At 39.6% G+C, this 20,275-nt stretch overlaps 1 protein-coding gene across 1 annotated transcript in view; it reads left to right on the forward strand.

Moving 5' to 3' along the window:
• Positions 1 to 20,275, forward strand: part of LOC122796778 (macrophage mannose receptor 1-like) — a 2,090,270-nt gene that overhangs the window by 1,123,545 nt on the left and 946,450 nt on the right. The window contains exon 19 of the mRNA XM_044065506.1: positions 17,957 to 18,057. Coding sequence (XP_043921441.1) covers positions 17,957 to 18,057 — 101 coding nt within the window. The remainder of the gene's footprint in view (positions 1 to 17,956; positions 18,058 to 20,275) is intronic.

Consider the following 20,275-nt stretch of genomic DNA (forward strand, 5'->3'; position numbering starts at 1 on the left):
ACATTGGGCATTTGTTAAGGTGGCATCCCTACTCTGTGTTGCCTATGTGTGTGCAATATGTATACATGTCAAAGCCCTGTGAGTAGACGCTGCCTGTAAATAACCCACATGTATCTAGGCATGAATGCTAACTGCTACCACCCACATTTGTAGGTACTGACTAAGGCTCTGGCAACTGGAAGTTGTGTGCTGTCTGTCATTGACACACCAAATGCTGTTAACACACTGCAACAGGGTCTAACATTGGGTCCAGACTAGTGCCAAGGTCCTGGCCTCAAGCTAAATGTAGAAAACAGTACCATCATATCATTATAGCAAGGACACATCCCCAGTGTTTGCCACATCATTTACAACTCCATAAACACACAACCTGTGTTGAGAGACCTGGGTACTCAGTTTGATAACAGTGTCACATTCAACCATCATATAGTGGCAGTGACAGAAAGGCCTTGTATGTGGTTCAACTCATAGCTAAAGGGAGTGCATCAAGAAAAAAGGTAGACATTACCTCTGTATAGTCCTTAGTCAGTAGAACAATAATTTAGTACAGTGGCCAGTCTGATATGTACCTATCCAGACAGCTGCACCAATTGGAAAGGCCATGATAATACCCACAAAGGTAATCCATGGCCTCCAACACCTATCCCATGCAGACAGCCTCTAATCAGTAGTGCCTCACTTGGTATTGGACATGTTGGCCAGAGGTGGGCTGTGGCACGCCTACAAGGCAATGTTGGACCCTGCCCTTCAACAGCTGCCCCATATATGTGAGTCTAATTCCTCACACATTACCAGCACAACAGACCTGAATCTGATATGTGACAACAACAAAACCTGACGGAGAGACAGGTTTGTCTCCTAGAGCTGCCCTGTCATAGGAATTCACTTCCCCATACATGTCAGAGTACCATGCAGACCCTCATCAAGTGTAACCATGATGAGTGGATGGGATACCATAAATCTGTCCCAGGGCTCCCACCTGTGTCCCTCAATGTTAGGGGCAACAGGTGCTGATTGGTGAATCTGTTGGGGATAAACTAATGGATAGGCTTGAAAAGGCCTCAGGGCCAATAGCCTAGTAACTTTCTATGATACTATGATCCTATGATACTGGAATCCTGCAAAGCAAACTCCTAGCCCACATTGGCAACATCCACTACAAACAATCATCTCCCCTTCTTCACATATGTCTGCAACTTCAAAGGAAACATTCAGATCTGCTCAGTAGTGGTGGTCAAGGACACCAGATATACAAGTGCTGTAGGTATAGCATACTTGCTGCCTGTCAGATTCAGTGTAGGCTTCACTCCCCCATTCCCCCCTGTCAGTACATTAGGACATCCCCAGTACCTGCCCCCTTCCACTTATGTATATAGGGAACAGGTCACCACTGCCACCTCAAAGTCATGGTATACAGCTGCCAAGGGAGCCTATCACATCACAGGATACAGCCTACATGACCCCAGGCATGACCTTGCAGCAGCATAAGGCACTGTATTCCACCAAGGCCTGACTACCGCCTTTGTCCCAGCCGAGTGGACACCCACTGTCACCCCTTCACACTAAGGTGGGATGTCTACCATACCTCTCACTTCTTTGTGCAAGAAATCTGGAAAATGCCTAAAATAATGGGGGGACAAACGGCCAAAAATAGGGACAATTTTTAAATATTCCTCTTATAGACTTAGAAAGTTGCTACAATAAAGGGTGTGTGTTAACATGCTTTTTCTTAATGATATGAAGTCTGAAACTCAATTGTATGTTATTATTTAGTGACTTCAGTCTTCAGTGATTTGCCAGAAAACCTCACATTTTATGAGGAAAAGTCCAAAACTATGAGGCAAAAATCTAGACATTCTGCGAAAATCTGGAGAGTTGAGAGGTATTGCATCCACCAGTCTGGCACATTATGGACCCATCAGCCTAACTATGCTAAGCTGGAAGACAATGGCACAGTTTATAGTGAACCTCATTAACAAGGAGATTGGTGACCTCCTCACACTCCATCACAGTTAGGCTTTGTCAAGATGGAGATCATGTTTGTTACAACTGGTTGACCTCTTTGACACAGTCACCAAATGAGTAGCACACTGGTGAAATGACAGGACCCACCTAGTCCACATAGGGGAATACCCCCATGTGGTCGACCTACAGCTAGCAGCGTAACCTCCTGTTCTGTATTTGGGCCTCTGTTATGTGTGATGTACTCTTCTGAGGTGCAGGGCACAGCCATTGGGCTGTAGCAGACCATGTTTGCAGACAACTGCATGCTGGGTGCTATCATCTGATTTACTAGTGATGTGGATATCTGCCAAGAGGATCTTACGCAGACACATGACTCATCATCCCCTTTGGGAAGAGTGACGTCCCCACATATTATCACAGTACCAACAACACCCTAAGCATGCAATCAGTCAAGAGGGTTATGTGCACACAGGTTTATGGCAACATGACATTTGCCCACCATGTTGCATCTATTGTAAGGAAAACCTTCTGAATGGCTCACCTCATACATAATGGTATGTCATCCAGGAACACGGGGGTAACAACATCCCTGTATTCCGCCCTAATAAGGACCATTATTGAGTATAATGCATCTGTGGTTATTTACCTGTTAAAGCACATGCATCAGCTGTGGAGATCACAGAGGTTCCCCAGCAGGGAATACCAGGGACTCATAAATTTACTATACACAGATTAGCCCATCCCTCTACCCTGTTTCATACAGAGTCCTCAGAGGTGACTTCTGTCTGGCATATAAGGTGATCACAGACTCCACCTTGATGGGACTGCTGCACAACTGCAAGTCAGGCTCCACTCTATTAACCCACACACACACCCTCAACCTGGTGTCACATCAACAGGACTTTTTGGTGGGTCAGATGTGTGTCCCACACACTCAACCAGCTGTGGAATGGACACTCTATCCACATCAGTTAGGATAGCTATTTACACCTTTTCAAGTGAGACCTGGATAACTGGATGTTAACAGAACGTGCACACTTAGGATGCCACCTGTGTCCCCTGTTGGACTGGGGCATTGGGTGCTGACTTGCATACACATGGGCTAAACTCTGTGCTAGGCTTGTGAGGACCTCAGGGCCAATAGCCTAGTAACCGCATGTGATCCTAGGTATACCAGTTATGGCCATGTGTGCTGTGATGGACTCCCATGACTGCCATCTACTGTGATGTGTCCCCAATGGGCGGCATACCAGTACCTTCTCATGCATCCACCATCTGACAAATAGGTGAGTGGTACCACAGGTATATGAGGACAGTCTAGCAACATCTGTGTGACACAATTACAGACAGCACTGCAAATTTGTTGTAGGGTATCCTCCTTGTTGGTGTCCAACATCCGCAGTGCACAGATGTTTGCAAAATGTTTACAGGTGCCTGATATATGTGGACCGTCTGCTAGACAAATATGGATGTCTGGAAAATAGTTGGACAATATGTAATGGTTGTTTCCAGACTGTGGGAAATCTGGCTGTCACAGGCCACACACCTCAAAAAAACAGATATGGTGCTTTAATATCTGGTACTGTATTCATTCCCTTACATTGCATGCTCAATATGTACACTCAGTTGCTCAGATGGAAACTGTGTCCCCCCACTACTGCTTGCTATAACCTGCTGTAGGGGTTCAACAGGTATGCTAGCCATAGCTCTCAGGTGATAACATACAGGTGTTGAGTACACAGTGACCTAGCCATAGCATGTTAGGAACAGTCAGGGACACCTGGACAATGTTTGAACTATGGCTGTGTGACATTCACAGAGTAAGAGGAGCAGACTGACAGCACATCATGTGATATGGCAGCTGTATTCACCACTACTGACTGACACTATTGTCTAATACACAATCCAATCACATTCGTACATGAGCTGACCATTGGTGGGGGGACTCAGGGGCCAAAGCTGTGATCTGTGTCACAGCAGACAGAGCCAAAAGGAAATCCTGTAGCTGCTGGACAGCTGACTAACAGTGACGTAATTCCAAGGTATTTATCACAGACCTATATTGTTGTAATCCCTATTTCCCATGCCTGCATCCCCAACTGCATCTGATTACATGGGGAATTCAATTACATACTTGATACAGTACTGTACTCCTTTATATGCAGAAATCCTGTGGTAGAATGCTAGGTTAGCACAGTCTGTCATCACAGCGAAAGTCACAGACCTGTGTACCATAGTCAGCAGCTTACTTTTTGTCAGTAATGCTCATGAACAGCTGATCACCTCTTCACCAATCTGTGGCTCAGACCTGCTAATTGTATTTAGGACAGCTGGGTTGCATTTTCCTTAGCCAAAGTCATGGCAACACAATGCTGTATTTGAGGACTTCATGAGGGCCTTGACCTTTTTCCTGGCCTGTGTGAAGGACATTATGGAGTTGTGGGGACTACAGCATCACATAGGATAGGTTGAAATGCTGTCCACTGTTTAGATTTGTGTGGTATTTCCCAGTTTTGTATGCTATGTTTGGCCATTGTGAACAGACTTTCTGATTATGTGGCAGTTTACTGTTTAACAATGTGGGTTGAGGTCAGTAAGGAGACAGACAGATGTGAGTGTTATACGTCATTTACATCAGAATATGCATGCTACTGCAGTAGCCACTGGTCTATCAGCTGTGTATGTTTGTAGGGGAAGACTTTGACACATGTCCCTGTCACTTGACCCTTCTCTCCACCCCTTTTTGTATGGGTGTTGTGTGGATTCCCTGTTCTATGTGTTTGGGAGGTATGGTAGGTCTGTAGCAGGTAGCTGAACATACTAATGCTTATGTTGCAGGGTGCAGCTGCTGCATTATGCCCAGGAGCTATACTGGGGATTGTGAACACATTGTGGGACAGCAGGCTGTATATGTGAATGAGGGACCAGTGTCAGCTCTGTTGTCACAGCATAGCCAGAGTGAGGGTACCCATAACAGTCCAAGTGAGACATGTGCCTCTGGTGCATATGTTATGTAATGGTGCCATCCAGAGAGAGAGAGTGACATTTAGGACACCTATACATATTTGTGAAGTGTGTCCCAACCTACAGGCCTCTGAGGTGCTAATATGGGTGGCAGTGACTGCAGTAGCAGGAAAAAGTTCTGCTTAAAATTGCACAGTTCAGTCATTTAATTTTTCTGACAACCGTGTACTTGACATGCAACAGAATAGAATGGAGGCTAGAACTGTGGGTGGAAAAATATTAAGCATGCTAGGAATGTAACAGATTGAGCTACTGAGTCAATACTATAGCAGGTGTATTTGCAAGACATATGTGCATGCATATGGTCTGTTACACAGGATTAACATGAACATGTGTGATTGGATGTGTATGACGTGTGACACTGAACTGTCTGTCATGATTTCATAATCTCAATGTATACAGACTTGCCAGTATGTCAGCACACAGCATAGGTTCTGTGACAAAAGTACCAAATGTAGGTGGCACAACTGTGGACATTCTGCAACAGTCTGAAGATGTCATCTCTACCTGATATCCTAGGCCTCCCATCCATCAACATTTCTTTGTCTGTGTACTGGTTTGGTGTCTATATCACAGTCCCAAGTACGTTGTCATTTTTCCCATTATATGTACAAGCAGCGTGTCACTGGTAATAAGGATATGTTTATGGAAACAGATGGGGTTTTGTAGTGCTTAGTAGCCTAGTGGCCTAATGCTGTGTTCTCTAATTAGCATTGTACTGGGTTTGAAACTTGACAGGGCTGTATATTTTTCTGCTGTGCATCACTGATAATCAGGATAAGTTGATGGGAACACCTATTAGTCTTCAAATCTGAGTGGCTTAGAGAGTTAATGATTTGTGCTATAATACTCAGGGTCTTGGGTTTGAAACTTGACAGCGTGAAAGTTTTGCTGATGTGCAGAAAAGTGTCAGAAAGATAGAAGGTGATTAAAGCAGCTTTAAGCGGGTTTGCATGGGTTTGTGAGCCACATTGCTTACCCCATGTAAACCCATGCTATTTCCAAAAAAGGAAAAGAAAAAAGTGGTGATAGGAAAGTGTTGAAATGGGGACAAGCAGGGGAAAAACAATATGAAAAGCAGGTAGGGATGTGTAGGATGGGTGTAGTAAAGGACCATACCTCTCCATTTCTTGTACAGCAACAGCTGTGCATGTTGTGGACAATTTGGAATTTGGAGCCTCACATCCCAGAAGGAGGGGTGTGGGCAACATAACTTTGTTGATTAATTGCTGTGATGATTGACTGATGGCAGTGCAGGTGTGAGCGAAAGGGAGAGCTATGTATGGGGCAATATATTTTTTTGCAGGACAGATGCACATTTTTTTTAGGAGATAGTGGAGAAGGGATATAGGTACGTGTGGGGAGGTAAGATGGGTAGGAGAGGTAGCATTTGCAAGGTGTATGACACATGAGGCAGGTAAATGCCTTGGACTGGGAGGGTGTTGTGGAATTGGAGGACCAAGTCCCTCCAGAAGTCAGCAGTGGGAATGAGCTCCCCACCCATGGGCAGTCACCACTTCTCCTTCACGACCCCGAAGGTGGCTATGCTAGGGACTGGGTACCAAGGCCAGCCTGCCCCTCCAGGTGTGCCAGTCTGCCCTCGATCTGGTGCAGTTGATTGTCCATATCACACTGGAGAATCCTGCCCACCATCCCTGGGAGCTGTTGCTGGGTGACCACTCCCCTCTCCACGCCCATGTCCAGGGGGAAATGGGCCCCATCCCCTGAGGTGGTTCCACCCATGGGTGGTGCAGGACCAGCAGAGGGGCCAGCTCCAGGTTGGGTCCCAGACATGCTGGGACCCAGTGCCATGGCCAGATAAGGTGGGGTAGGTGGATCTGCAGGAACCAGCCTACCCACTCATGCTTTGGTATTGAGGTTTTTTCAAAGTGTATAGGTTAATCATGCACAGACCATTTAAATGTTAGTTATAACAGCATGCATGGGTGTTCCAATTAACCCAGAACAAAAAATTGCATAGCATACAGAACACAACAATAAATGGGATAACAGTCAGTATTGTAACAGCATGCCAGTAACAGTTATGGCAAAAGGCCAACAGCATTGGTATTTCAACAAGGTATGTTAGTATGCAACCATTGTAATATGTAACAATAATAAAACACAAGGCCCAAAATAAGGTTTTGAGAACATTATATGTGAAATGGAAACCATACCTGTAGTATAACAAAAATAATATTTGTGATGCAGATAAGTGTTGGGGGGAGAGGGAGAGACATTCCATTAACAACAATATAGGCTTATATTTATTGCAACAGTACCATTTTATACTCTACAGGTCTGCCTTCACTTTTATGTCTACAAGTGCCCTATATCTTCTGTAGCACATACATACCACTTAAGCTATCCACATGGGACAGTATGGGTCAAGCTGTAACACCTACAGGAACACAACTACAGGGGACTATTACACGTCAAGGGAACATATATGACTACCAATGTGTACTGTACGCTGATGTTGTGGAGTGTGCTACTGACATACTTCGACTGGAAGTTAAATCTGTTGCCAAGGGTTTTGGCAATAGTGATCACTATCCATAACAGCATGACACTTGAGAAACGTGTATTGTGCATAGTACAGGGAGTTTACATGTATCCTGCTGTCCTTTTCAGGCATGGGGTTAGATTATCAGCAGACATTCACATATGCACCAGGCATACAGCCATAACAAAATAAACAATTTTATTTGTCTTATTAACTTGGAATAGTAATGTACTTGTGAACGTTTAATTTAATGAAGTCTTATCACCTTGCTGAGCAATGCTGTTTACACACTACATCTGGTCACATAAATTAATATACTATGGGAACAGCAACTACAGACAATTTATTTACCTGTAATTCCTGTGTTGAGAACATCTGTTAACAATACATAATTGTTTCTATACATACTCAGTAGTACTTGTCTATTTCTATAAATATATAGTGGTTTACCATCATTTGAATGAAATGGATATGTGTGAATGTTCATTTATTCGACTGTAGAAATCAAAAACTACAATGTGAATGCATGAAAATGTCGAAACTTATTTAGTAGAAGTTTTTTCAAGATTTTTCACACACTACCACATTTCCTTACTTGTAGTCCTTCCTGAGACACTCCTTGTAAACAAACATGTGCCCACAACCAATAATCCAATCAGTGTATGCAGTAACATGATTACAGTGTCATATTATGCATTTACACATTAAATACAGCATTTTCCAAGCATAGCAGCTATTAACAAAAGAACTGGTACATGTTTACAGTGCATTTCCAAACCTATGGCAGTACTTGTAGTGAATGTAACCATGATGAGTTTCTAGTAAAAGAAAGTCACTACAATTACATTACTAAAATGACCAATACTTCACTACTAACAAATCCTCTAGGAGTAAATTCATTCATCTTACTTAATAGTTTTTAAAACGCAGCTTCTTTATCCATTAAACACTTCCTTTTAGGTGAGGAAGGTAAACATAGTAAATGCCTACTTCTAAGGTCCTCAGCATGATTTTGTTCAACCTGTATGGCATGTAGAACGTCAAGCAAATATAGAGGTTTTTCCCCATCAAACTATGTAGTCTCCGATGCCATACCTCCATGGCATTTTGGCTATGAGGTTAGCCCATTCCACATGTGTCATGCTGATTCCAAAAAGAACTGTCAAACACTGGTGGCACTCTTTCTGATGTTATTCCACGCATGCCATACCTATGTGGCCTACCATAAATATAAATTTCTTTAAAAATGTACACAGTGGATTTCCTTCTTTTGCCATGTCATTCTCTATATCTGCAAATGTACTAACAATATCAGTAGGTGTAATGATTGCTAATGCAGGTATTTCCTTGCATAACATAGAGAAAGATACATTACTGCCAAATTCTGACAGCAAGTGCAATGTTTTGAATATGCCTCCATACAATCTGGCAGAAATGGAACCGGCAGCCTTTAGCAGCAGTATTACTCAAATGCCTCTTAATAGAATTAACAACTGCTCGTTTGAAGTCTGTCAGAACCATATTAGGTAATAGTCACAAATCATGTAATGTGCACAGTTCAAGTATTAAACTCCAAAACATATCGTAACATTCCTCTGATTTACTGGGTAATATCCCATACACTACTGGAACAACTTTCTTAATATCACTGTTGCCCAAAACACAGTGCATGCTATAAGTCTGTCAACATTTAGTGGTACTTATTGGAAATGTACCATCTGCCAAAATGTACTCAGAAGCACACAACATTCGCAAATTATCAACAGTGGTGAAAGCTACTACATTGCTGTTATGTTGTATATCAGCGTTATGCTTTATTAAGAAAGACCCACTCTTAATAGGTAGCATTTCTGGTGTTAACTCTCTCAGGGAATGGAGGTCCTTAAAGGTGGCTAATTTCTTTTTATACCTATATCTGGTAACACTCTGTTTTAAGGCTGACAAGTTAAGTAATTCATTGACAACAGCCACTGAAGTGCTAGCTAACACGTCTGCAACAATTTTGCAAGGGTCCACTACTGACTGTTCTGCACAATGTTTCAGCTGATCTCTTACTTTTAACACCTCACCTTGTAACACATCGGGAGCATGATAATATGGATTACTCTTTAGTAGCAGTTTCAATTACGCATCGCCCTTTACATCTACTACTATTTTTACATATGCAGCACCAATACTGTTTTATCTGTACACATTTTTGCAGGTAGAACTTATAACTGACATCTCTTTTGTGCCCTTAGCGGCATACTATAAACATTATTCAATGTGTCAGGCGCATATTCCACCATACCAGCTTCCTCAGCCTGTAATAATATGGTAATATTTTCAAAGAGACAACCTTATATGTTAATAATACTTGTGCGGCACATTCTTTCCTCACAATTTACCTGCACTTTTAAGCAATTTTCCAGGTAGCTTTGTAATAATCTAAATTACGATCTTCTCTACTTAACACTATCACCTAAACCAGCTTTACTTGCTACAACAAAGAGCGAGATAACGATATCACATATTTCATTCTGTGACCATTCATAACATTGCAGGATGTTATGCGAATGTCATTTGTGCAGTTTGTAGAACTCATTCGTTCATTACAGATGCAAACATTTTTTATGTGATTTTTGTAGTGTACTTTCGACATTCTTGCTGTTGCAGCTCTTAATATCACTCAAATGAAGGTAAACCATATATAGTAGTACTTGTTCCTGGATTTAAACCTTGGTCTGTGTGGAGAAAAATGAGCAACACACATATTATTTAGCAAACTGAGCTACTAAGGCACTGCTGTGTGTTGATTGATATGTACCTAGAGCTTACCTGGTAACAAATTCTGACCTGGTAATGTAGGTAGAGTGTCACACAGGACTGCAGTGACACTTGAACACACATGCGTGAGTTGTATGCATGACAGAGATAGTAAGTGAACTGTGTATTACTAAATTTATTAAACTATATATATGTTATCAATTGATCCTTACTGTGCACGAGCCATTTCAAACCTTTTTATGTTTTTTAAAAGTTTTGTTTACTAAGATTTTAGTTCTCGTTGAAGGATTTGGTACAAGTTTATTGAGATCAGCAAGCTCAGGCTAAAGCACTATTCGTACAGTTCGTATTTATCATGAACTGAGGGCTCACCTTTTAGAAAATGAACAACAACAACGGGACAGCGTTTTGCAGTTCAACCAGATGGAGGAAGAGGTTCAATGGGAAACATAATCTTTCTCAACTTATTTTGCTACTGACACCACAGGTATCGCAGGTCAATTTGGTACTGCAGAAACTACAATTATCTGTTGCCCATAGTGAAGAGACAGCTATTGGCTTTTCTACAACATGTGAGAGACTGTTACGTACAGGGTGACTTTTCTTGTTCATTTCCTGTTTCCAATGGAGTTTTTTCTAACCGGGGAAGACATCTCAATTCAGACAACCCAGTAAGCAAAATTAATTTCCAAGAGTGAATTAATAAAGATGTTACATTTTGGATGATGGACGAGAGACTGGAATGGCACCAACAACAGCAACAACCATCTAGGAGTTTCCAGAGTAAACTTTTGGACTTTAAAAACAAATTATTAAAGGGACGAAACCTTCAGTGTGATAACTGTTTTTTTAAGTGAGAGTATTAAAGGCAAACAAATAGCAAAAGGCTTACGTGTTTAAACATTTCCAAATGGGTTGGATATGAGAGACAAAGAGGCAAAAGAACGTTTTGAGATGTTTGACTGACATGGTCTTGAACTATTACACTTTGTGATAAGGTTGAACAATAGTAATATAAGTAAACACATGGAAGAACTTAATATGTTAAATGAAGAACTACTGAATGATTTATTGTTTTGAGTTAAATGTTTCTAAGTATGAAAATTTTTTTTCTAGGATAGAACGGCAGGTAGAAATGAATATGGAATGGAAACACAAAAAGTTAAGAGAAGAAGAAGAATGCAAAAAAGGTGTAGCTTATCCCCTACCCAAAACTTATAGGAGAGGGACAAAACTGGAGGGGGAGCAAGAACAGATGGGCCTATAGAAAGTAACCACAGACCTAATGTTACAGAAAGAGGGTATCAACAAGAGGTTAGAGAGGAAGTTATTGAATATGAAGTTAATTATCCACCAATAAGGAGATCTGAACGCATTAGAAACAGAAACATACAAAATAATAATTTTTTATCTCAGACCCACACCCCCATGAGACTTTGGAGCAACCCTAGAGGGCAGAATTGGAGGAACAACCGGTGGAACAGGAATTGAAAATTCTTTAAAATTTTAATAACGAAGATGACAATAATGAGATAGTTATAGACTTTGAGGGTAAAAGATTTACTCAGCAAGGGTTTAGTAGTTACAACTACACAAGTAGAGACATTGATACAACACATTTTCACTACTTAAGAAAGGGTTAAAATTTATTCCCTCTTTTAAAGTTGAGGTGACTGAGGTTCTAACAGAACTTAAACTCTTTTCTAGAATATTAAATCTACAGGTAATGTTTAAAGATCAGCTAATCCCCAATTTACAGGGTAGAGAGGAAGGGTCTAGTTCACGTTGTCATAAGCTGACAATGTAGAATACGATATTATCAGCACAAGAATGTCAAAGTTCAAAACATCGCGCAGGTAAATGGAAATCTCCCTCAATGTAGTGCGGTCTCGGAGTTGGTATATTTAAGTAGGGGGGTGAGGGGGTGCAGGGGGCTTGCCCCCCTGCCTACGCTAGTTAGTTTATTTATTTATTTATTTTTTTTACCTTATTCGATATTTTACTACTTTGATCAATAAAGTTCGACCTTTATTGATTTGATGTAGTAAAATTTCGATAATGTGATATAGACATGAGAGGAATGTCAGCTTTTCAGGAAAAAGAGTTTATTTAATCCACCTACCCATCCTACAATTCTGGCTTATGAGAAAGTATGTGTGGCAGAAATCTACTCATTTATTAACACTAACAAAAAGAAACAGAGTTTTTTAACATGACTAAACAGGAGTTTAAATTATTGAATGAATTTAGAACAGGTGATAACATGCGTATCATGAAGTATAGGAAGGATCATTCTAGTAGACAAAGTTGATTATATTGGGCAGATGCTTGATATTTTCCCTGATACCGACAAATATTCAGAAGTTCCATGTAATGAGGTTGTTATAGCTCATAGAAACATGCAATTATTTTTAAAAGATGCATTATATCAGGAAAATATTTCAGAAGAGCTATTACAATTCTTGAAGAACGAATATCCATTAATACCACAAGCCTTCGGTATTCTGAAGGTTCACAAAAATGTATTACATCCTCCTTACAGAGTCATAATAGCAGCTCAAAACAGCACAGTATATTCCCTTGGAATCTTTATAGACAGATTGTTGAAAAACACTGTTGCACCAATAAATTATTTATTAAAAGATTCATGAGATTTTCTATCTAGAATTAACCAAGAGTCATTTACTGAGGATTGTTGCTTTACTACAATGGATTTTGTAGATATTTTTCCTTCAATACCTCACAAAGAAGGACCGGAACTATTTTTTGAAGCTATTAGCAAATTGACTAACTTAACACAATGATAAACTTTGTATTGGAAGTTATGGAAATAATACTTCGGAACATTTTTTTCTCCTTTGAAGGGGAATTTTTTAAACAAATAAAAGTTGTAGTAATGGAGACAAGTTGTGCCCCCATCTACACAGATCTGGTTGTGTACGCATGGGAATAGAAATATGTGTTCAGTTCTAGGTATAAAAATGCGTGAGTAATATATCTGCACTTTTTGGATGATATATTTATATTGTGGAAGTATAAAACAGAAGCTATAGAAACATTTCTTATATATTTGAATGAGATTTCTCCATTTTTTAAATTTACGAGCACTTATTCTGGAACACGTATTGACTATTTAGACATCACTTTGTATAAAGATTTTTCAGAAGGGGGTTTTGCATCAATGATTTTTAGGAAGGGAACTTTTTCAAATAATCATCTTGACTATAATAGTAGTCACCCTGGTTACACTAAAAAGAATATTAAGAATATTAATTTAAGGGTCAACTTGTTTGAGCAGCACAAATATGCTCAAAAATAATGAATTTTTATGGTGGAATTGCTCAAAATAGCCAAGATGTTTTGAGAGAGAGGATACCCACATGATTTAATTTACAAAGTTTGTGAGCAAGTACTACAAGGATGGGGATCTAAATTCAAACCTTTGTTGGGTTTGGAGAGAGAGAACCTATAATTCACCAGAGAAAGAGTTGAACAAAGGTTTACTAGCAATATGGTGGTAACATATGGTGAGGGTTCTAGAGAAATTACGGAAATTATGTCCAAAAATTGGGTGATTTTTAAGACCAATAATGATCTGATTACTTTATTAGGGGACAAACCAAAATTTGTGTATAAGATGGGAAGAAACCTCAAATGTTTATTTGAACATCAGATATCTTTGTCTTATTTGGTTAACAAAGGCACCACTAAATGTAGAGCATGTTTGCAATGTACATACATACATACTAGAGGGGACAACCCTGAATTTACTGTAAATACCTTTCACTGTTGTTTTGAAAAATGGAAATTGTGCAAATAAAGGCATTATTTATGTGGCAGTTTGTAAAATGTATGAATTTTACTATGTTGGAAAAACTGAAAGACAACTAAGAAAAATAATCTATGAGCATTTGTGTGCGATTAATAGTAAAAGCATGAATAATGCATTATGTAAACATACATTACAGTGTGAAAAATTTGTTAAATTTAGGTTTGGAATCCTAGAAGTTATTACAAAAGTCCCAAGGGGGGGGGGGTTGGAAATTACAGATAGAATGAAAAGAATTCCAGTGGCAGTTAAAATTAAACACCACAACACTACCTGGATTAAATTAAAGTGTTTCTATTTTACCAATTCTTAAGATTAGGATAGAAGTTTTGTAGAGATAGAGTTTCATACAGTGTTATAAAGTGTTTTTAATATGGAACATTTAAGCTTTTGTATTCATTTGATCACCTGATCAATTATGTCATGTGAATGAATACAAATTGATGCTATGGTATTTCTTTTTTGTTCTGAAGAAGTCTCTGTATTGACAGGGATAAAAGCCCTTAACAAATATAAAATTTGGATTTTATTTATTGTTCATTGAGTTCTAAGAGAGTGCATTTTATATTTTATCAATTGAGCCTTACTGTGCTCGAGCCATTTCAAACCTTGTTATGGTTTTTATAACTGTGTATTCCTACTTTGAATGCAGGTGTACACATTTAACCCCTAGTGGACGAGAATATGTGCAATGTGTACAGACCATATCAGAGTGCTGGGTTGGCTATCTGACAAATATACAGTTCCAGATGGTATATTTGCAGTCTATAGCTATTACAGTTTCATGCTTGCCTGCATCAGCATGACTACGTTCAGGAATGCATATAGCTGAAATGGAAAGGTTAACACAAGACATTCCTGAGGAAACACACTATAATACCTTACACATTACTATTCAAGGTTCAGATCGTATAGTGCAGAACAAATATCATAATGCAGTATATCTTGTAGTACAGCTCGACATATACACTTTAGCAAAACAGTTCTTTAGTGGCCAACCTTCAGTCGCTTCATGGTATTATGCCCATGTTTACTTCACAGCACTTGGAATACACAATTTCTTGATCAACAGCCCAAATATACACACATTTGGCACAACAGACCTTTATTGAAGGTGACATGAAACAGTTAACAGTCTTTTATTGTTGAACACTTTACATAATGCAGGCATTGAAAGACAGCTGTTATTCCACAATGTATGCATTACTAACTTTATTTCCTTAACAATTCTGACTGCAGGTGTACTTTATTTCCTGAAATTTATGAAGTCAGATGATTTATTCCCTTCACATTATGAATCCAGTTGTACTTTATTACCAGAACATCATTATTAATAGAGTATGCATTTGTTATTCCTTAACATTATTAATGCAGTAGTAAATTGCTTTCCTTAACATTATCAGGTTTCAAGCTTCCACGTATATTAAACTGTATCTGACATTACTCACTTATATCAGTCCAGGTCTATGAACACATTCATTGCAGAACACTCAAAACAGAATATACCTACTGGCAGTTACTAATGTACTCTTTCTTAATTATATTACTATATATTGCAGGATATATCTGTACTCACCACACTCTCAATGCAACCTGGCCAGGTGCCCTGCATGGGCCTCCAGGATGCGAGCTCTCTCCTCTGCAGCTGTAGGGAGAGAAATGCATCATTATGCGTATCTATCAGATATTCATATAAAACTTTGGTAAATCAATGCTTCCTATACTTACAAACTTGTGGTGCATTGTCATCCTGAGCATCCTGGATCCACTGGGCCAAGAGTTCCCCTTCCTTTGCTTCAGGTTGTAGTAGTGGTGATGCACCTGCTCACCAGTGCGGGGGATGCCAGTAGCAGTGGTGAGTTCATGTGCCCGCCAGTCCCAGGCCTCTGATTTGCATTTGTACCGCTAGTACTGGCCCTGCAGCAGTCAGATGTCATGGTCTTTGACGAGAAGCCCATCCATGACCCTGGAGTTCAACATGCCCCAACGCTGCACCCAGAAGTGCACACCCTCTCCAACTCTTGCCATAGTTCCTGCACAGATCAAACTCCAATATGTTCTGGCTGTATTCCTTCCTATTCAGCTTAAATAAGGCTGTTTTCCCACCCCTTGCCACCATTGGACCATTTTTAAAAATGCTAAGCAAAGCTTAGCACCTCACAAACCCACTAAGCTTAGCTGAGCAGTGCTTAAACTGGCAAATGCTTATCAATGCCCAAACCAGCTAAGCAGAGCTGCGCATTTCTAAGTACTGTTAAAAAAGGTCCTGTTAAGCATTGCTTGGCTTGGTTTAGCAAGTAGAGCTTAGCTATGGGCAAACCAGATTTTTTTAAAAATAAAAAAAATATTGAAATTAATTGTTCATTAATGATACTTTATTATTACATGTATCTATTTTACTTTATATCTTCTAATCTTATTTTTAATTGTGTTAGCTTGGAGTGTTCTTTAATGTACTGAACACTTGTGTGTAAATGGGACTTCTATCCTTGGGTGTGCACTGAAAATGGGCTTCTGGCCCAGTTGGACTAACCTGGTTAACAGATGTCAATATATACATAATTAAAAAATATATTTTTATAACATTTTCCTATTGCATGTAAAAGCTGAATAGCCTATCTGTGTATTCAAACCATGCACTTACTCCACATAAGGCCATAACTCTAAGCTTTAAGCTATCAAGGATATGGTTCTTACAGCTATACATTTCTATATAGCTCTCAGTTATGTTTAAGCACTGCTGAGCACCACGCCACACAAACCTGCTTAGCTATGCTTAAACTTGACCTTTCCTAAATAATTAAATGCATCCAGCTTCTATTTTTAGATGTCTGGTACTTGTCTATTGCTGAGCGCCATACCATCCAAACACAAAAAAAAGAAAAAAAATATTTAAACATCTTTAACTTTATTATTTAAGTCCCATCTGGCACTTTAACAGTGCAGGGGTGTGTTACTCATACATGGACACTGTTACATGGCTCTCTCTCAGTAGAGCACCTTCATTATTATGCAAGGTGTGATGCCGAGGTGGAGCCGCAGACATGGGCACAGTACCCGCTATGTAGGACTGTTTGTATAGGGAGTTTATTAAATCTGGGGGATAATTGCTTTTAATAATTTAGATGAGCAATTATCCAAGTGCTAGGCGGTTCCATGTCATTGTGGTTATTAAATGGTTAAACTTTCAAATTACTAACTCACCTGGATTGAGCTTGTCACACTGAGTGCTGAGATATTATTTTATTGGACATTGTAAACATTAATGACATTAACATGTATTAAAACTTTACATTTTGTGCTGACTCTTTTACAAATCTGGTGTACTGCTTAACTACTGCTATTATGTGGTTTATATTGCTAACAAGAATTCTGATTATCTATACGGGTAACTTCCATGCATTGGTGAGGTTTCTGGATTTCAGCAGAATATTTTTAATGCTCCATTGTGTAAATTTACATGTTATGCAAGAATAACATTATAGTTTGTTTTTTCACAATTGCTAAATAATTGGCATCTGTGAAGAATATAGTAATGTGCTGTATTTTGCCTCCTATTCCCTCTCTTCCCCTTTTGTCTTTATTTAATTTATTCCCTTTCTGTTGGAGCTGGGCTGTGTTACTAGTTAGCATAATAGATGTTCCACTGTAAAGCACTGTATGCAGGCAGTTAAAAATAAGTTTATTGTTTATAATTTGATAACACTGTTTTGCACTTACCCATAATTTTTATATGGATAATATGAGGTTAATTGAGATATGCATATTAGAAGCCATCAGGTATCTTTTTCTATGACATAAGCCATGCATAATGTGATTAAAAAGTTGATGTATTTAATCTAGTGTCTTTCCTTTATGTATTTTAGGTGGATTGATGGATCACTAATAACTTATGTTGCTTGGGCGAAGGATGAGCCAAACTGTGAAAATGAGGACGAACATTGTGTTGTAATATCCTCATACTCAGGTCAGTAAGTCAGTCGGATTATTCTGTTTGGTTTCAAGAGTGTATTTCTTATTATTAAACTGTACCCAGAGATGTTCATCTATAACTGGACAGGATTCACTGTTTTTTTTATTTCCTTTTCATACTCTTGGCTTGTGTTTGTAAGTAGGAGACAAACATTTATAGAAATGCATTCCACTAGTCTTTGAAAAAAATGTCTCAATATTTATTTTGCTGTTTATCACGTAAGTAAACTAATGTTTTGTTAACCCCTTTAGCCACAATAAGGAAAAAAACAATAAATGCAGTGTATATATATATATATATATATATATATATATATATATATATATATATATAACTTAAAGCAGTCAGTAGTCATTTTGTTTTGGGAAACTAGAATTAAAAAAAAAGGCACCAGGAAAAAAGTTGCATACATAAAAAGATGTAAACTCCTACCAAAAATAACTAGAGGTCAGGACACTCGAGCATCTATTTGTATTATCAATGAGGACATTCATCCCTTAATACTGCATCATTTCTCATAATGCCCATAAATGTTCTAACACATGCATACTGGAAGAATATTCATTTTAAAAACTTCTCTGCTGTCCTCATTTTTTTTTTTTTTTTTTTGTGTTGCACCACAAAGCAAATTAGGTAAGACTACATAGATACTTGAATTAAGGAGTTCTGCCCTTACACCACAAGTACCATCATTGTTCTATATCATATTCATAGGTTCATAGGTTCATGGGCTGGTACTAGGCTATCGGCCCTAGGGCCTATACAAGCCTAGCCATAACAATTCCCTGGCTGTTTCTTCCCACAGTATTTACTTCTCTGGACCCCTGTCTAGCAGGGCAACTGACGTGATCCCCGAGGTGAATTTCCTATCTCCCATCCAATCGTCAAGGTTCCTTTTGAAGATGGCCAAGGAGGCACTCTGCTTGACATGTATGGGCAGTCTATTCCAGAGTATGGGGAGTCTCTGGGTCAGGAACCTATCCCTCCAGCATGTTTTGTTCATTGTGATGACAAGGTTTAGATCCCTAAAGCGTGTGGCTCTGAGGGATTGGGATTTCTTTAAGTGGAGCATGTCCAGGTGCTCAGGGTTTGACATGGCCTTATATGTTAAGCAGAGATCACCTCTGATTAGATGATATTGCACAGAGTATAGATGGAGTTTTTTTAAGACAGTCAGCATAGGGCATCTGCTTTAGGCCTGTTATTCTTTTAATGAGGTATTTCTGTGGCCTTTCCAGCTGTTGCAGATGTCTTGTGAGGTACATACCAAACAGGGTATTGTACTCTATAATGGGCCTAATGAAGGATGAGTACAGTGAGACAATGACCTCCTTTTTTCTGGATGAAAAGCCCTTAGTGATGAGGTGTGTCACATAGAAGGATTTCCTGACTGTTGTGGCAATGTGGTTGTCAAAGACGAGACCACTGTCCACCTATGTCCCTAAGTCTCTCATCACACTTTCGGTGTTTAGTGTACTGCCACCTATGTGGTAATTCATGGGTGCATGTTTTTTCCCAAAGGGTATAACTATACATTTCTTGGCATTAAGCTTGAACCCATGGCTCTGGCACCAAACATCTGTTTCTGTAAGACCCTTTTGTAGAATATCCACATCATTTGGGGTTCAGTATTGGCTCCCAGTTTGCAGTCATCTGCCAACTTTGTTAGCCAGAGTCCCTTAGTGTTGGCCTGTAGTTCAGAGAAGTAGATGCCAAACAAGAGCGGTCCCAGGACTGAACCCTGAGGTACTCCACTTGTCAGCTGTCTGGAGCTGGATTTGGAGTTGGCTACTTTTACAGTCTGGGTTCTGTCAGTAAGCCAGTTGGCAACCCACCGAGTGAAATAGGGATTTATGCTCAGCTTAGTAAGTTTATCTATGATGCCAGAATGGGGGATGGTTTCGAAGGCCTTGGTGAGGTCCAGATAGGCTGAGTGGACCACCTTATCCTCATCCACAACTCTGGAGACTGATTCAAAGAAGTCAATCAGGTTCAGAAGACATGATCGGCCCTTCACGAATCCAAACTGGGTGAGGTCCAGTGTTTGAAGGTTGCCAATGTCTTTGTTTATAAGTTCCATGATAATGCATTCCACGCCCTTGCAGATTAGGCTTGTCAGATTGATGGGACGGTAGTTCCCAGGATCCAAGGTGGATCCCCCCTTGTGGAGTGGAATAAGGTGCCAGTTCATTTTGTAGTTCATGTAGTACAC

The sequence above is a fragment of the Protopterus annectens genome, chromosome 3.part0, assembly GCF_019279795.1.
Source record: "Protopterus annectens isolate FY-2018-M chromosome 3.part0, PAN1.0, whole genome shotgun sequence".
Taxonomy (NCBI): Eukaryota; Metazoa; Chordata; order Ceratodontiformes; family Protopteridae; genus Protopterus; species Protopterus annectens.